The sequence below is a fragment of the Tachypleus tridentatus genome, chromosome 2 (assembly GCF_004210375.1).
Source record: "Tachypleus tridentatus isolate NWPU-2018 chromosome 2, ASM421037v1, whole genome shotgun sequence".
Classification (NCBI taxonomy): Eukaryota; Metazoa; Arthropoda; class Merostomata; order Xiphosura; family Limulidae; genus Tachypleus; species Tachypleus tridentatus.
In genome coordinates this window covers 131,641,455-131,661,767 of record NC_134826.1, presented here as the reverse complement: position 1 = coordinate 131,661,767, position 20,313 = coordinate 131,641,455, and the positions used below count along the sequence as shown (strand labels likewise).

The window sequence follows — 20,313 nt, the reverse complement described above, 5'->3', positions numbered from 1 at the left end:
CTGAATTGATAAAAATCAAACTGAAAAGTCTTAAACAAGTCTGTGCAGAGCTATATTTTTATATGAAAATATATTTGTAAGTACACGAGACTAGTATAATAATAATATTTCAGTTATTTATTAATGACATTCAATTAAACTTTCTGAGAAAATAAAGTACATTATAAATCTAATCATTGACCAAAAGGAGAGAGAAACGTTAAAAAAATAAAATGGTTTACATCCATATACTATAAGAATCGCGGGTTACAAATCAGCTGGTTTTCGAGGATAAAACATTTAAAAATTACATTATTTTAAAATTTGTTACACAGGCAAGGTTTGAAAGCTATGATATCATGTTATTTACTGTCTGCGCAAACAGGTAAGATTTGTCAGTTCTAAATTTCTTCAATATTAAACAAAGTATAAGCTGGGTTTTAAATTAAACAGCAATGGAAAGGTTGATACCCTAATTTGGTGGTGTTCAACATGTAATAACTGACGTGGTGTAACATCAGTTGTGTTTTATTGAAAGACAAATTTACTAGAACGACGTTTTGGGCGATCGCCCCTCTTTCTTCAAGTGTGCGTAAGCCCTAACAATTATAACAACCCTATAGCTTATGGAACTTTCGGTCATATATTAGTCAGTATCAGTACATATATTATGATCTTGCGAGGATGGACACAATATTTCAACCTATTTCTTGCAGCATTTGTAACTTATAACTCCAAAGTGTTTTTAAGTTGTCATTTACTCTATGCCAGTTTCTACCATAACTCTTGTTAAATTTCACTTCGATAATTCCTTTAAGAGAAATATTTGGTATAGATGTAGTTGGGCAGTGATATAGCACTCGACAACTTTTAGTTAGCATGCGACTTATCCTATACTTCAGAAATTCTCTCTTATGGCACCCAATCAAAAGGCTCGGCATGTATCATAGCTACTCGAGGGCTATCTGTGCTAGCCGTCCCTAATTTAGTAGTGTAAGACTAGAGGGAAGGAAGCTAGTCATCACCACCCACCGCCAACTCTTGGGCTACTCTTTTACCAACGAATAGTGGGATTAACCGTCACATTATAACGCCCCCACGGCTGAAAGAGCGACCATGTTCGGCGCGATGGGGATGCGAACCCGCGACCCTCAGATTACGAATAGCTTTGCGCGAAATTCAAAAACAAGACCATTATCTACTTAAAGCTGATTAAAATGTTTGTTTTTGAATATCGCGCAACGCTACATGAAGACTATCTGCAATGCAATAGCCATCCCTAATTTAGCAGTGTAAGACTAGAGGTAAGGCAGCTAGTCATCACCACCCACCGCCAACTCTTTTACCAATGAATTGTGGGACTGACCGTAACATTATAACGCCCCCAAGGATGAAAGGGCGAGCATGTTTGGTGCGACGGGGATTCGAACCTGCGACCGTCAGCTTACGAGTAGAACGCTTTAACCAACCTGGCTATGCTGGGCTCTTGATCAATCGTAAAGGTGTTGTGTTACACCAGGAAAATGCACGGCCCCATACAGCAAGGATCACATCTGCAAAGATTGAAGAGCTAGACTGGGAATACACTTCCACATCCTCCAAACCTTGCCTCATCTGATTATCATCTATTCCGAAGTTTGCAGAACTATCTGGATGGAAAAAGAGCTTGGAACACATGCAGATCTCAAATCTAACCCCTCTTCATTCTTTTTCTCGAACCCCCAATAATTTTATAAAAGTGGCATTCAGAAGCTTGTGGATCGTTGACGGGAAATAGCTAATAATAATGGAACATACGTTATTGATTAAATAACATTAAAAAAAAAAAGAGTTTGAAATCCTTTTTTTGCTGAACCTGTAATCGGACATTACTTAAGGGATGACATGATATAATAGAACCGTCTGTTTACACAATTACTTTGCGGGTATGGTAGGACTTTCACAAGAGTTATGGAAGTTCATTAAGTCATTACAAATTTTCACTTTTGCATTTTATGGCTTTTTTTTTTTTTTAACTACTTCGTCCCTGTTGATAGATGTCCACCTAATTTGGAATGACGGTTTGCTGGGTGCATCCAAAAAAATGTGAAATTTGTGGTTCACATCGTGTTTGCAGTTTTTATACAGATGTTTTTTACAAATTCATATATAACAAGTAATTTTCATGTTCTAAGATAACCTTTCATTTATCATAAATTTACTTAACTTTCATCCAGGCGATAGATACTACAGTTAGTGATAAAAAATTATTTAAATTTGCTGATAATATTAAAGTCTTGGATGTTACTAGCTGTGAAGAATGTGCTATTGATCTACACAAATATTTAGATTATTTAGTGACTTGAGTATATAAATGCCAAATGGATTTTAATTAAAATAAGTACAAGATACTGCATGTGGGTCATTGTAATTTGAATTATAATTTGTACGAAATTACCTTAATGTCATGAAAGAAAGATACCTTGGTGTAAGGTTAAGTTTCTAAGCAGTCCAAGCACTGTGTGCTCTTTATAGTAGTAAAGCAAATAGGAGTTTAGATTATATCTGCAGAAATACTGAATACAAATTTAAAGAGGTTATAATTTTATTTGATTGATTACTAGGTTAGACCATATTTGAAATACCGTGTTCAGTCTTGGGCTCCTTACCTTAGGAATGACATTGAATTGTTGGAAATGGTTAGTGGAATGGTGCCCAAGATAAAAAGCGTTATCATATAAAAGATTAGGATCTCTCAAAATCGTTTGCTCTTGCAACAAGAAGAGTCAGATAGGACTTTATTAAAGTGTTTCAAATTATAAAGGGAATTGATAATGTTGATACGTCACCTTTTTTGCACACTTAACATTGAGAACACTAGGACTAGGAGAGAAATTTTGGCATGGTAGGAGTCATCTTCATCTAAGACAGTTTTACTTTTTCTAACAAGGTGGTTGGCCTTTAGAATTGGTTACCTTTAAATTTTGTGCAGGTAGTAAACTTGAGTTTAAATAAAAAGGTGGATGACTATATGAATGATAATGGTTGATTTTAACATGTATTTATTAGTTTTAGTTCAGAGGATGAGACTAACTAATAGGTCTCTTGTTGTTCCGTCAATGAAACGAACCGAAGCTAAGTTATTGCAATGTAAATGTACTGTTGTAACGAAGGCAAATTTAGTTAATTATGTAGAAACATCTGATAAGCATCTGGGTTTGACGGAACTGCGCATGCACATCTTACACCTAAATACCACGATAAAGCCCATACAAACTGTAGAATTTGAACCCTTGAATTTTCATGCATTCAACAAACATTTGCAGTAAATTTGGTGAAGATCCATCAAAATGGAGCGTAGTAGTAATAAAAAGCACTCGTAAATAATTACTAATGCATATACTTTATTTAAAGTGGAATTGAAGTTTTGAATACAAGAATTTCAACCTATGGTGACGTCACACGAGTGACAGGGTTCCGCTGTTATAAAATTTAGTGCTGAGCCAATAATTTACAATAAACCCTAAGGTATATTTAATTGCAACGCAATGTTAATGAGAACCAGTGTTGGATAAAACATACGTAACGTAAGACGAAACGCGAGAAAAAAACAATCCAATTTACTGGATTTACTATCACGTTTGAATTGTTATCAGTGGATCTCTTCCATAAAGATCGATAGTTTTAGATATTAAACGACGTGTATGTATACGGATGTTTGAATTATTTAAGCAACAAGATAAAAGACACCTTTCATCATCTTTACAACACGCTGCCCTCCCATCGTACAACAGTATTTCTAGGGACTCGCACCGATAGAAACTGGATTTCTATACCCGTGGTTGTTAGAGCATATATAACCCATTGTGTAGCTTTGTACTTAGCTTTCAAAATTGATGACGTATAATTAATTCTGATATTCATGGCCAGGTGGGTTAAAGGCGTTAAACTCGTAATTTGAGGGTCGCGGGTTCGAATCTTCGTCGCAACAAATGTGCTCACCCTTTAAGCCGTGGGAGCATTATAATGTGACAGTCAGTCCCACTATTCGTTGGTAAAATGAGTAGCCAGTTGGCGGTGGGTGGTGATGACTAACTGTCTTCCCTCTAGCCTTATATTGCTAAATTAGGGACGGCTAGCGCAGATAGCACTCGAGTAACTTTGTGCGAAATTCAAAAACAAACTGATATTCGTCTTGTGACAGTTGACGTAAGTAGGATAGAATCTAATTTATTTGCGCTGTATTGTTAAGATAAGCTGAGAAAATATGTTCAGGACTTCGGAAAAGACCGCATGAGCTCCAATTAACCCTTCAACAGTGGGAATGTTATACATAACAGCACCAATTGATAATGGCTGTCTTTAAAGGATTAAAATAACCTTTCTAACAGGTGAAGCCAATAATTTAAACAACAAAGTGAGGTTGCATGTCGTCAACCAAAAGTGGTTATCAAAGTGCAAATACAACCTAGAAGTATTAAAATGTCCTTTAGAATATGCGCGATCTGTTAATAGTGTAAAATCGAAATGTGAAAAATGCAACATCTTTTAATGAGCGAAAGTACATTAAGCCTTCAAAATTATTCTCGTCAATTAGTAAAAGAAAAAAAACGTTAACAAGGTGTATTTCATAACTTACTGAGCTTGTGAGTATATGTATGTATACACAGTTCTAACTTATGAAGTCTTTAAAGTAACTATATGTGATACAAAATTTAATATAATACATTAATTTGACCATCAAGGTTTTGATGTTTAAATGTTAAGAAATGAAAATTCAAGTCTTCTTCCCAACAACTTTATTACATCCGTTCCCCAAATGATTAGAAGGCATAAAAACCATCACACACACACGCATGCATATACACACATACGACATAATGTGCGGACAGTCTTTTGGTTGCTGGCCAAAATCCAAAATAAAAATAAAACAACACTCCAAAGAGGGTGCAACAAGTGGCAAAAGCTTGTGAAGCCTTTGTTTTGCTTTCTTTTGTTATTAGCCAGATTTCAAAATATATAAAATATATCAAAAATATATATATTTAATCTGCAAGTTCACAGACTATTACATGTGTCAGACTTTAGTTGCCAAACATTCAGTCACTCACTGTACATGATAGGAACTACCTACAGATGTCACTAGTTTACATTGTGGCAAGTTTGAAACAAAACTTTCTTCCAGTGGATTTTGCACACGATGCTATAAAATAACCTGATTGGCCAGATGCGTGCCTAACTAACGTGCATCACATCGAAACTGTCCAGATTACCACTAAATTGTTAAAATAACCAACGTATGGTTAGCAATAATTTATAAGTGATAAGAAATATTAAGAAAGTCAAAAGGACAAAAACAAATTCAAATTATATATTCAAGACATGAGAAATAATATGACAAACAGAAGAAAATATTTACATATTTAGTATTAAAACCAAGTACTAGACATTGTATATATATATACGTTCTACCTTTTTACATGTATAGAGTTTTGTCAATTTCTGTTATGACTAAACAAACAAGTTAAAAATAAAACAGTTGCATAATGTAATTTTACTATCAAACGAGAAGTACAATATCTTGAACATTTTTAAAAGTGACATTTCCTGTCACATGATGAAACAGATACCATTGAGTCAATCAGGCTGTTGTTTAAGTATCACACTCAATAACCATAGAAAACTTGTGGTTGTAGGGTTTCAGCAGCCATCAGTAATCACAGGAGACACATTTCAAACAAGTTTTTTGAAATTAATACTTGATCAAAAATAATAATGTATCCTGACATAATAACAGTTTATGAAAAGTATACAAGACAAATGACCAATAGATAACTTTAGGATGTATCTACAATATTTAATTTTAACTAATTTTTAACACAACTTTATTTTAATTAGAAAAGATGATTTAGAACAAGAAATATTATTGTTCAAATCCACTTAAGGCTTAAACTAATTTGAGCAACAGTTCTTGTAATGTTTTTCTATAATCTAAGTCAATTTAATGAATTATTTCTATAAAAATACCACAAATTTTAATGTATTATACAATAAAAACCAAAGCTAGCCATTGCTTCCTTTTCTATCAGAATGCTCAATTATTTAGATTAATTCTTCAGAAAAGAAAAACTTTGCAAACAACTTTTGACCATAAGAATTTCTCATAAAAATATAAAATTTCTCAACATTACTCAGTTGTTTAACCAGAATAAAATGTGGTATATTTATCAATTTGTTTAACCCTTTCACTGCAGCTGAGAGGAATATTCATCAGGGCTTTTATTCTCTCACACTGCGAGACTAGGACAAATTCTTTCCACCGTCATTCAGACTTACAGTGTGAAATGTACTGGAGTAAAAAGAGTTGACATCCCACCTAATGTTAATGTGCAGTTTTTCTGGATTCTTTCCACTTAACCCTTCAGTACCCAACAAGATATCTAGGCAGAATGTGCTGACCATGCCTGCATCACAAGAGTGTTGAATAATGACTCTAATTAGTAGATAAATAATACTTGATTCAGATCACTTATCAGTGTCAAGTAGTGTTCAAATGCATAATGATGATGAGGCAATGATATAAGAGGATGGTAGCTCTACATCTAGTAATGACAAACCTGAATCCAGCAGAGAAAAGTTTAAACAGCATTGAATGTGGGAAAGTTTTGTCCCAGTTGTAGCATGAGGGGTGGGGAACACAGGGAAATGTACACCCAGCCTCATTGAATTGGTCAATAAATGTTTATATCAGTTCTTAAATTCTTACTTGAAAATAAGTATCAAGGAAACAATACCAAATAAAATGCTAATGAAAACTGATTACAAATCCCATTTAAGTATCTAAATATTCTCATAAAATATTTCATGATAGAAAAATGGTTTTTACTTCAGTACTTCTAAACAAGAAACAAAATAAACATAAAGGGCACTTCAATGAACACCTTTTGACAGAAATACATGGATTACAAGATCCTTAAAATACAAAATGCTTTTCAATTACCAGAAACTTCATTTAATTAACTGATTAGTTTATGTAAATATTTGAAAAATAATTACCTAATAAATCTTTCTGGTAAAATCTAAACCATTATTTCAAGGAAGTAAGACATTTACTAATTATTACTGCAAGTGAACACATGACAATCTTATTTAAAGAACAGCCACTGACATGTTTATATATGAAAAATACACAAGACGTTTTAGATGAAAACTGTGTCAGAAGATGTTAGGAAGTATTTTAATGTGATTCAGAAGTAAGTAACAACCAAGTTTAATGGTCATGTAAAAGAAAGTAAGAGAAAACTTAACCCTAAATTTATAAACGTTTGCTCAAGAAGAAAATTGTACCAATTTATTTATCTCTTTGGGATTTAATTTAGTGTCCTCTATCATTTCATTTGACATTTTAAGTTTTTCACATTATGTTAGTTACCACTCACTCTTCAGATTATGTTAAAAAAATTGCTCAGGTTTGTGTTATCAAATTAAAATAAGCTTCCTTATGCACTTTCTTGGCTTGTCACAGCATACATGTTCTAAATGCATTTACATGTTGTTGTTTTTAACAACTTAAAGCAATATATGTTAAGTTTTGTTTGCAAGCTTTGCTTTTTAACATTTTTTCATCCTTAAAGTTGGCACGGGTGGGAGTGCTTTATAATGACGTTTTACTGAATTAATCAAATGGAACCGTAATGCTCACTGGACTTGTGTTTTTTAATGCCGAAAAAATTGTCTATTGAAAGATGGTTTTTCATTTTCCCACACAAAATTTTCTTTTGTCATAACTTTTAGCTGGTTACAGTATTCCTTTAAAGTAACTTAAACTCTTCTACAAGAACCTTAATCATAGCACTTTTCACACATTGCACAATTCATTTAAAGCTACTGAAATGTACGAAATAGTTTAAAAACTATTCATTTGGAAAGACAGAGTAACAGTTAAATAGTATTTTAAGTACATTTTATTTTCTCTTACATAATCTAGAAAAACAATCTAGAATATTGACTGCTACATTTTGTTTCTGCTCTAACCTTTTATTCAAACACTTAATATAAAAAATATTTTGTGTGAAGTGGAACTGTAGAAAGAGCATAATTAATTTTTACTAATATAAAGTCAAGCCTAAAACAATTGTGCCTGTGCATCACGATGAACAGAAATTTGGTTACGTGTGTATTTTTTTGAGTGTGATATTGCTGTAAGAGTTGATAAAATACAAAAATAAAATTACTCATGACCGACATCTCAGTATCTCCTACAAAAACTCATGGCTTTTAGTATGAAATCTGTAATACAATTCTGCAGCTTTCACTCTCCATCACAAACATAGTCACTGGTTTCTACTTTTCCCACATGGTAAAAAATGGCAGCAAATATGTACAGTATCATTATACTTTCAAACTAACATGACAAACACAAATGGCACCAAATTATTAATCTTGCCTGCAACCCAACAATAAATGTACAATTGGTTAGATAAAAGTAAATAATGTCCAGGCAAGGTTCAAGTGAGCTGCTATATAAAGCAGTGAGTATTAGTTTCTCTTAAACACCACACGACATGGCACCAGGTGCAGTGTACGTCTGCTTTGGGACTGATAAAAAGTGAACAGTTATAACAGCCTTTGTATTCAATACACTAGTACTGAGCAAGATACAAGAATACATGACTTTCAGGTTTATTGTTATAGTATTCACTGTAAAACTCACTTCATTTCAATATCTGTGGTATTGACACGATGTTACATTGTGTTATAACTATTGAGCAAGTAGATTTATCATGCCAACATACATTGTCAAGTAATCACATACACAAGAAGCACACAGCCATGCTTCACGTGAACTTTAAGTACATACGGGTAATGTTATATACACAGTATGGTATTTGTACATATGAAGTGTTTACCCGCTATGGCTCAGCCAAATTGAAGGAACTTGTAACTTAAAAGTTAGCACACTGTTCATTGCAGATCACTAATGAGCTCCAACTGTCATAAATGGTAGCTAACCATTCACTTTGGACCAAAGAAAGTCTGTCCTGATGACAAGCCACTCTGGCTACCACGTGTATTAGTAGCATACAGTTGTTGCTGAAAATTGTGAAATTGCACTGCATAGTTTGGGTCTGCAGTTGTGGGGGCATACAGAGGAGAATGTTTATAATTCATTGAATGTCCTAAAGATGGTTGTAGGGGTTGACTTACATCTGCCATTCCTGCAGGTGATATTTGCGTTTGTTTTCCAGGAAACATTCCTCCACCCTGCCCTCCTCCAATACCACTTATACTCATCATGCCATTTCCTTGTAGTCTTGGAGGTTGACCAAACATTGCAGGATCATTTCCTCCAGGACCACATGGACCAGGGTACATTTCCCCACCAGTTATGACTTGGTGACTCACTGGTGGTCCTCTCAACATTGCCCCTGCTCCTATACTCACTGGTCGCTGAGTATTTATCATAACTTGCCCTGGACCAGAAGGTCCCAATGGCGGTCCAATGTTTGAGTTAACGGGAGTAACTCCTGGAAAGTACTGGAGGTTGTGTGTTGGAACCTTTGCATCAAGGTTGGTCAGTGGGGTAGCAAACCTTTGTAGGAATTCCAGACTAGGTGGCCGAGTGGATCCAGGAGTAGCTACAGTAGGCCTGGCTGGTAAGTACTGAATAGTATTTGGAGCACTTGCTTTCACATGCACATTTGTAGTATTATAGGGAATACCTGGTGGCCCTGTATGTTTGGCTATCATTCCTTGTCCCATGGCTGCTCCTAGAGGACTCATCATTCTTTGTCCACCCACAGGATGTCCTGGAAATGGCTGCGGTTGGTTGGGCCCACGTGGCCCAACCCCACTCATGTTCACAGAGGGCTTTTGAGATACAGAACTATGGGCTATAGATTGGTTCGAGGTGACAGACGAACTAACCGTGTGTGCACCCATGTGTTGTCCCTGAACAACAGATGAATGTGGATGGTGTATGGTAGGGCTAAAAGTGGGAGTTGTCACATTTTGAATGTTGAGCTGTTGAATTGACATTGTGGCGTTAACATAAGTATTATTCACAGTCTGAGGACCACCACCCATGTTATGGGCCATCTGAGAACCCATGTATTGTTGTTGCCCTTGAGCCCCATCTGATCCACCCTGCTGTGTCATGGATTGCTGAACACCCTGAACTGCCTGCATTGAGGTATTAAAATTTACTACATGTGGTTGATTTGGATTGTTTCCTAGGTTACCACTTACATGCATACTAGACATATTCATTGTTGTGGTCATCATACTCTGTTGTGTCTGAGAAACGGTTGAAGATGCTGACCCAGCTGAATCACTCATTGCAGCAATGGAGCCAAGTGGGTCAAAATGTGTGAGTTTTTGAGATCCCATGTGCTGATAAGAAAGCTGAGGTGGCCCTGAACACATCTGGCTTACAGTCCCATGCTGGGCAATTTCTGAAGACAATTTTACTCCAGGAGGGATGTCAAAAGGAGGAGTCATTTTCTGGAGGGAATGGAGATGGGAGTGGCTTTCATTTGATATCAATGTTTGGGCAGGACTTGCATACTGATGAGGCTGTATAGTTTCAGCTCCAGAAGGTGGGAACTGAGGATGTGGTTGAATCCCATCTGGGCCCATCAAGTGTGTCCCTACGCCAGGGTATCGAGGTTGCATCATTTCCACACCAGAATTTGGTCCTCGAAACCTATTCATTATTTCCACACCATTGTTTGAAGATGTAAATCTCTGTATACCTTCCATATTTGAACTGCTTGGTCTAAGGCCATTACCAATACTAATTCCACTAGGAAATCGCTCCAATGTCCCACCTCCAGCCATTCGAGCCATTTCCTCTAAACTAGAATTTTGAGGAACAGCAAAACGTTGCATGCCAAGGTCTACTCCCTGAGGTGGTGTATTTATAAAACGAGGATTATTGTCATAGCCAGCCATCTGATTTGAAAGAGGATACCTAAGTTGGTTACTGTCCACTAGTGAAGCCTGCAGACTTACATATGACTGAGCATTCATATTATCAGGAACACCACACATTGTTGATACTGGCAATGGTCCCTGAATTCCATCAGATCTAGGGAAAGACTGAGAGGTATCTGTGGATAACCTGTGGAAAGAAAAGGAAAGTCTAAGCTGGTTTTCAAGACCTAATGCATATTTCAATAAAACAATGACACTTGTACATTGTTAAGAAAAAATAAATAAAGGTACACTTGGTAACCTCTAAAAGAACGTTTTAATAATAATAGCTCTGAAGAAAGAACCATTACAGTAAAACATATGCAGCTTGCCCATATATATATATATATATATATATATATATATATCTTTGTCTCTTTCTCTGCGCGTGTGTTGTAGAAATGAATTTAACACCATTTAAAAAACAAATCCTACACTGTAAGCTTGTATAGTTAAAATAAAGCATATAGCTCAATTATGCTAGCATTTACTACCATTCATTTGAAATTAGATAACATTTTTTTGGTGTTACAATTCCTTTGTATCAGATTAATTTTAGTAAACATAAAATAAAACTAATACTGATATGTGACAACTGACTTAGCCATATATATATATATATATATATATATATATATATATATATATATGTAAGGCATAAAAGTTGAAAATCAAGCATTGAGGAAAATCCACGAAAAATTTAATTTTCAACTAAACTGATAATAACTTCAAATTTAACTCTGTACCAAAACTTTCACACATATGTATTAACTCAAAGTAGCACTTTGACTTAATTTTAATCTAAAGACGAACATTTATTCAGCTTTTTAGAGCTTGTAGTACTTCGCTTCTTGTAAAAGCTTTGCAGAGATATATACGGTTAATTTCCAAGATTAATTTATTTTCTCTTAATTAATATCCAATCACACTAACTTTTACACTTGATTTTGGTCTATTCTGATGAAAGTCATCTCCTGCATTAATTAATAACTACTTTTTCTAAACTGAAATGCTAATATTTTTCAATTATTAAAACTTTATTATTACAAGTGTATGTAGTACACGTTTGATGGAAATTTTCAGTCTTTATTATTGGGACTGAAACTACAATAAATATAGGCCTTTAACTCTGTAACATTCTCAATTAGTCAAAATGATTGTTTGCTGACCTTGCTGGGGACATTAAATCAGCTTCTAGACTAGTATTGGGCTGTTTTTGAATAGTGAGCTCTTGGCCATCAAAAGAATTAAGGTACATGATTTGTTGTGGAGATGGTACAGGCATCAAGCTAGCTTCCTTCCCCAAAGTACCTGATTGTAGAGTATGTTCTGGGTTCTGAACATTTTTGTGACATGATGGAACAGAATTGCATGGATGGTGACCACAGTTAGTTGAAAACACATCTTCTGGAACGAAACACTTTTTAATTAATTGTCTTCCAAAATATAACTACACATTCTTTAGGTCTAGGTGGACATTAAGTACTTGATAAATTTATATGAACCAGATTCAGAATTTGAATAAAGTAAGGTTATCTTAACTCAAAAATAAAAGAAAAGCTAATTAGAGACATAAGATATTATTTAGAATAAGAAAACTCTCAACTCTAATACATATTTATAAAGCATGAAAGATTTACTTCTAGAAACAATATTCAATAAGAATTCTCTGAGATACTGTTTGATAAGCTGGATTTAAAAATTTATTTTTATAAAAAGCTTCTCTAACTCTCAGAGTATTCTCTTTTTTGTCCTGAAGCAAAGCAAAGCACTCATAAAAATATAAAAGTAATATTTACAACAAACAAACTGTCTTCTCTTTCTGCATTTGTGTACTTCTATTTTATAAAATTCTTGAAAGCTCAGATGAATTATATGCTGCTTGTAATGCAAGTGTTTTAACTGTTGTCCAAAATTTTTAATGTTTCAGTACAACACAAATCATGAATCTACCTGCATGTTGGAGATTATTGCATAAAGTCTTGACTGATAAAATCTATCATGTTCTACTTCTGACAAGAAATATTTTTTACTCTGAGAACTTGCATTCAAAATTTAACTTATAAAATAAAATCAAGAAACTTTAAAAGTTAGCACAAATAAAACATGTTTGCAGTTATTTGTCTAGGAAAGTAATAAAATTCAGTTGAAACAGAGGCATGTTACAATTAGAGTGAACTATTTTCATGCATATTATATATATATTTACCTGATGAAGTAGACTGCGTAAGTGATGACACTGATGTCTGGTTGGTCATCATTGTTGAATTAATATCTAAAGAACTAACTGATGTTTGCTGCCCAGATGCTTTTCTGGAAGAATTTGTACCCATAGGACTGAAACTTGGTAATATAGGCCCAACTGTACTTGTTGTGTTAATACTTGAAGAATTTGATGTCCGAATATTTCCGCTTGTTTGCCCATTGCATGCAGATGAAGATGGTGGAGGTTTTGGGGAATTCATGGGCGTAGAATGTAAACTATTGTTAACACCACCACCAGGACTTGGATGAGGCATGCGAGAACCTGGAGGAGTGAGATGAGAAAATTGACGTGAAGGTTCAGTGGGCGATGTAACTGAAGGCATTCTCGGAGATGACATAGAAAGATTTGGAGAAGAGGGATGAGGACTTGGCATGGCCCCATGTGGATTGGGATAAGGTGGAGGGGGCCCTTGAACCCTTGTATTTGGACTCATTCCAACATTTGGATTTGGGCTATTTACTGCTGGCTGAGGCTGTTGACCCATGGGAGAGGGATGGGATACTGATGGCTTCTTCTGTCTTTCTTCTATAAACTGTTGTTGCAGCTTCTGCCACTCCATCTGGGCTGCCATTGAAGAAGGTGGGACATTCTGCCGAGTAGGATACTGAGGACCTATCATGCTGGAAGGCACATGATACATACCACCATCTGAAGATGGATGTGGATGATGGTCACCCATCAAGCACCCTTGTCCACACATCATCTCCATCCCAGGTTGTGGACACATCTCTGTACCAGACACACAACCATGACCTCCCATTCCACCAGGTAACATAACTCCTTGTGAATTCATTATAGGTTCTGAGGAAGGAGGGACCTCATTACCCTGCTGATCTGGAAATAACCACTGTTGCATCTTCCGGATCATTGCTAATTGTTCTTCTCGATGTTGGCGTTGCTGCGGTGTTAAGTTTTCATCAGGAATTTTCACTCCTGTTAAAACATTAAATGAAAAGAACTAAGATGATACTTACAGACACACCTATATACATACTTCTGTCATTAAAGCACTAACAATGCTAAATATAATTCACTCTGTTTTGATGACAGGCTTGATTAACTTAGTATAATTTCTTCTTTCCTGCCTACAGTTTTCAAATGTAATACTTTTATCACTAACCTGTAAGGGAAGACTGAACTTGTGAAGTTCCACAAGGTTCACTAGGTGCACCAGGGTAATGAGTTCCTGGGTTAGAGCAACAGCCAGATATATTAGAACCCACAGGTCCACCAATATTACCTGGTAGCATACCACGGACCATGGGCCGCATTCCTGAAGGTTGACCTAGGTTGGACATGTGAGGCTGAAATTTTTGATGAGGATTCATGTTCATGCCATGGAGCACACCTTGTTGCTGATGAGTGCCCCAATGAAATACTCCTGGCCGAGGATTCATGTCCGACGAGCCACAAGGTCCTAACCCAGAAGTTCCAATGGGATGGCCTGACCAGCCACTGCTTCCACCAGAAATGGAGCATGAGGCATTACCATGAACCATACAAGGACCACTACACATAGGTTGTCCAGAAGTTAACTGGTGGTTGACCATGGATGACCCTGGTAGTGGACCCACACCTCCTACTTTCAACTGTTTATTTTGTTTTCCTTGAGCCAAGCTGTTAAACCATGGTGATGCGTTTTGACGATTAAACTGGTGGACTTTCAAAGGATGTTTCTAAAAATAAATGAGGCAAAAAATCTTTTAGAGACTTCTGAAAATATGTCCAACATTTGAAAGACAATTTTTTTAAACTAAAGTCTTCATTTGTTCATAATTATTAAAAAACCAAAACAACAACAAAAGAACAAACAATTATTTTCACAGCTGAAATATTATGTAATGATTTTTGTAGTTTAATATCTACATGGAAAAATGAAAAGTTAAAAACAATATTGAAGTTATTAATTACTACCACAAATTTAATAGTTTGCGTAAAATTATGTGCATGAGTTATGTGATCACAATCAGTTGTCATGGATATCCTACAACAAAAACTTGTTCCACATGTTAAATGTTTTATCAAATACAAAAGGCTTTTGCCCATTTAAAATTTTGAAAATGGTGGTGACCACTTTGTTCAGTAATGGTAAATATATTTAGCAAATCTTCATGAATGGTTTACTGATGAACTCTGATGAATGGATAGCGCAATCTATTGTACCTAAAAAAAAAAAATCTACCAGTTAATTTCTTAGTGAATTGGATAGTTTAATGTTAATCATTTAGGAAATTATCAACAGTTTCTTAAATACAGTGACCACACCACAGAAGCAAACTGGTGAAAACAATCTTATTCACTGATTTGGTTTATAGAACCACAAGCTACATAGCCAGTGGATCTTACAAAAACACTCATCACAAATTATTTCTTTACTTTTTCATATTTTCCTCAGTATGGTTTAATTCCTCTAATCTTTAGAAGGAGATTTCACAATCATAATCAAATTGAGTAAACAATAAAAACACAGATTTTAACTTGTTAAAAAGTTATTTTGAACCTACAAGGCTTTTATGCATGGAAAAAGTGAAAGAAAGTACGAAAACAACAAATATTTATAACCCCTTGTTAAAGAATTTGATAGTTTTCATACATAATTTAGTACACAATGTCTATTCAAACTGACCTCCAGAAAACGTTTTGTGATTGGCTGATTACAATGAAAGGCTATTATTGAAGGAAAGTGACCAGATATAACAGTTTCAGCTGCTTTATTGGCCAATGTTGTGGAAAATACAAAAATCTGGCTCTGTTGCTGCATATACTGTGTCTCCATGGAGACAGAGGATTTGTTGAGCATGTTGCTAGGGAGAGGTTGGACATAAGACAATGTTGGGACTGAAACTGTTGAGCACATCATGTTTGAGATCGCAGATACCGGGGGTAGATCTAAAAATATTTCATACATTATAAATAATCATCTACAAAGACTTATTTTCCTGAAAATCTGCTATAAAAACTTGAATATGTTTGAAAACCTAACTTCAAAACCTTTCTGTACAAAAAAACTGAATACTTCAAAATAATTTCCATCTCAATTTTAATTTTTTTTATATACCAAAATGTTAATGGTACTACAACATTCTATTGCACATTTCTCTAAAACCAACTACTGTTTACATTCAACATTGACTGTGTTTTAGTTTTCTGCATTGAAATACAATCAACTTGCACACTGCCTTTGAAAAAATTCAGTAAAGTAAAAATTCACCCAAGGTCCAGGCTAATATTTTGGTCATTAAAATGCTGTGAAATTAAAATCTTTTTATTTTCAAGAAAAAATTGCAAAATGAAAATTATTTTTACTTCACCTCTATATGCATGGGTGAGGGGTGGTCAAAGTGCACACACACACACCCCAACCTTGTGTACAATGACATTCACGTGATGTCAGAGTGAACAAGCTTTGATATAACCCTACACTGCCGATATTACAAGCGGTTTGTGTAAATACCAGTTATGTTATAGAGATACTGAAAAAAATTAGATATACATTTAAGAGGTTGTGTAGAGGTTAATAACTAAATGTAACAACTTGCAAGTGGTAAGATGGACAAAAGTATTTTTACTTTTCTCACAAACATCACTTTGAACTCCAACTTGTCATTCCCACACAGATGGCATTTCACAAACGTATTTTCAGTACAAAGGCATGGATAACACATCTGACTTGTCTGTAGTACACAACTTGTACTGTCGACTAATAACTTGCCAGATTTCATGAAGATAAACATTGTAACTTTGGAATTATCTTGAACATTACATTCCTCCAATACAGGGTTGGTCCAGTAAACCCAGCTCAAGAAATTTGAGTAAGCTTCCGTTTTTGCAGAATTTATATCTATATATCCCATTTTGCTGTAACAACAAATAATTATGAAACATGTACAAACTACAGGAGCACTCAGTACAGCACCTATCTTACTGATGCAGCATTAATCATATCCAACCCCCAAAAAATACAAAAATGTGTTTGTATGTACATTATTTTAATGGACCATTACTGGCAGGAGAATGAGAAATAACATTCCACAAGTCAACCAAGTCCCAATGTTAACAGTCAGGAATTTTTGCGACTTTCCCAAAATTAACCACTTCAAAGATGGATCATAATCCAAGTGTATACCAACTTTCATCTGAATCCTTTCATCTGTTATTGAGAAATCTTGGTATCAAACACACTCATGGGGGACAAAAGCAACAGTAAAATATTATTAACTGAAATTGTGCATTAGCCAAAATGTGATTCCTAAAACAATAACACAACTTAGTGAGTGCCAGGATTAATATATAGTATGTTAAAAAATACTGTCTGCTAAGGCAAAGGTTGATGATTACATTTCATCTTTTACCCAAACTAATTTAATAGTTTTTAGGTGAATATTCTAAATAATTATAATAAAAGTTAAAACCTGTAGTGTTAACAACAGCTGAAGGAGGTGCGTTTTCTTTATTACTGCTAACTGAGCCTTCACTTCGATTGTCTGTCAGTAATGGAAGGGTAGCTAAGCATCAAAAAAAGAAAGCAAAAGATAAGAATTCTTTAAAACCCCTTTTGTAAAAATAACACAAAGATAACTGACTCAAAACACACTTGATAGTTTTTCTTTAAAACAAAATGTTTAATAATACAAATTAAATTTGCTGAAGAAAAATGTACACTGTAGGTCTAACACTATATTGTGTTTACTTCACTCTAATTTTGCTCCGAACACTTTTAATATCACAACCCATTCATCTTGAAATACATGGAAACTATGCAACATGTATATTAATAATCCAAAGATAAAAACTTTATTGTATAACAACTAGTTTGCAATGAAGTAATAAAACTTTTTTTATATTTGCACAAAAAAAAACCTTGTAGTTTACAGATTAAAAAAACCAGTGATGTTAAGAACCTTGTGTCACAATATTTACTAGTTATCAGTGATGTTAAGAACCTTGTGTCACAATATTCACTAGTTATCAGTGATGTTAAGAACCTTGTGTCACTTATCACAATATTCACTAGTTATCAGTGACATCTACTCCACAATCTTCATCATTGTTCACTTTTCTTTTTTTTTTTTCAATGTGAAGTCTTGGAAACTTCTGGTTAGAACCTTGTACAATACTCTGGAGTTTCCAGAATTTATTATATATATGTTTGCTGTGAAATGTTGTGCAAATTTCACTTTATGTGCATTTGCCACTTTGACATATGACTGACTACTAATCTTCATTTGAACTTCAATTTCAAAAACAGTACCAACACTTTCTTTTCAATTTTGTAAACAAAGAAAAAAAATTAATCATGTTTCTGCTCTATTACATAACTACCATGTTCATGTCTTAAAGCAAGATATTACTACCTAAAGTCACGGTAGGAGTTACAATATTACTTTAGTAAACTAATTTCAAACCTGTTGTGACATTATTAATTTTGAAAAAATTAATAAAGAAATCAATAAATTCATTATGATAGAATGCTACAAAACAGTCATATTCTGGGTTTAAACTTTATAAATGTTTTTTCAAATATTACAAATAGCTTTTGACTGAAAGAGCAAAATACAATATTGTGAGTAGCAGTCAGTGAAACACCACAATAAATCAAACAAACTGTCAGAATTCTTGATACTGAAACTATTACTTTGACCTACAGTTTCACAATGTCTTCTGGTATGAAAAATATTGATGTCAGAAAAAGTGAATTCTGTGCACAACAAAGAGCTAGAATTCTACACTGAGGAGATGGCTGGAGGGATCAGTGCAGATAAAGAAATCACAAAGATGAGCTCCTTTCAGGAACTGAAGAATCAGAAATGGAAACCCATGAAGCATGTTATCCACTGAGAGAAGGGGGCTAGCTTAATAAAGAATCACTTGATGGAAGACCACATTCAAGCAAAGAATACTTTTCCTTAATTAAGGTGGTACAACCACTGTGAATGGCTTGGTTTTTTGTGTCATGGGTTGGCCCTATATTTCACATCCAGATAACATTCAAGTCCTTCTCACTGAAGATTGCATTCACTTAGTCTCACAACAGTGAAATTACAATGACCCAATGGGGAACTCTCTAACTTCCCAGCAGCTTGCAACTGGAGATGACAATGGGAGAATGAGAAAGTTGCATGGGGAAAAATTGCAGAAGAGATACTGAACAGGAAATACAACATACAGTGATATACTGATAAGACTTTACAATGGGTTACTATGAATATCGACAGCATGGACTAGCCAGACATGAGGATAGCCATATACCTGGTGTTCTCATTTTATTTTTATTATTATCAAGTATGGAAGAAAATATATGCAAACTGTGAAAACAGACTTGCAGTACAGTGAGCATTGAGTTAAGGAACAGCAAATTGCCTTAATCCACTTCCTCTTGCTGGGTCACGTCACCAATAGCATATATTAACACACATACACACACATTTGTATATAATAATGTGGCTCAGGGGGAAAAAAAAGTGTAGCACTCAACTCACTAGACTCTGGGAAGAAAGAAAAATAGTTACTGGAAGGAAATGAGACTACCCTGTGATGTAAAATAATGGAAAACAAGTGTCAGGGGTCATCTACATATCTGTTAAATTTTATCCAGGTGATATTGAAAGCGAGAGGTAATAGAGGTATGAGATAATAAAATTGATACTTGATAAAAGTAACAAATGTTCTTCAACATTTAAAAATAAGCCAGATGAGCTTATGAACCTATGGTGATACATCATGAGAAGAGGAATCCTATGGGAGAAGTACGGTTAAGATAATACTTAGCAACTCAATGCAGAAAACAATTTGCATTAGACAGACAATATCAAAAAATACATGAAAGGAACAGTAACTGAAAAAAAAATCCAATCACCCTCTCTGATAATCCAAGTCTTAAAGTGAAAGGAGTTGTCCAGAAATAAAATCAATCTATTCCTTGATAAAGTGTCCAGGAGGAACTTTAAGGCAAAAATATCAACAGTATCTCTCACATGCATGAAAAACTGTCTTGAAAGAAAGATAAGGAACAGGTAATCAAAAGTTCTGATGAGTGTATCTTAAGGCCTGGAGAATTAAATGGGGTTCCAGTCCAGACGAAAAACTGGACATAAAGGAGAACTAAAGATAAATGC

At 34.7% G+C, this 20,313-nt stretch overlaps 1 protein-coding gene across 7 annotated transcripts in view; it reads right to left on the bottom strand.

Annotated features, from left to right (window-relative positions):
• Window positions 1–4,742: 4,742 nt before the first annotated feature.
• LOC143245122 (uncharacterized) overlaps window positions 4,743–20,313 on the bottom strand; it is an 88,442-nt gene continuing 72,871 nt past the window's right edge. For 6 of the 7 annotated variants that reach the window (XM_076491038.1, XM_076491040.1, XM_076491042.1 and 3 more), the window contains 6 exons: window positions 17,611–17,703; window positions 15,825–16,087; window positions 14,319–14,874; window positions 13,142–14,131; window positions 12,102–12,339; window positions 4,743–11,080 (listed from right to left, as the gene is read on the bottom strand). In XM_076491038.1, the coding sequence (XP_076347153.1) occupies window positions 8,974–11,080; window positions 12,102–12,339; window positions 13,142–14,131; window positions 14,319–14,874; window positions 15,825–16,087; window positions 17,611–17,703 (4,247 nt within the window). In that variant the 3' untranslated portion in view covers window positions 4,743–8,973. The remainder of the gene's footprint in view (window positions 11,081–12,101; window positions 12,340–13,141; window positions 14,132–14,318; window positions 14,875–15,824; window positions 16,088–17,610; window positions 17,704–20,313) is intronic. The other variant, XM_076491039.1, reaches the window with a different exon arrangement.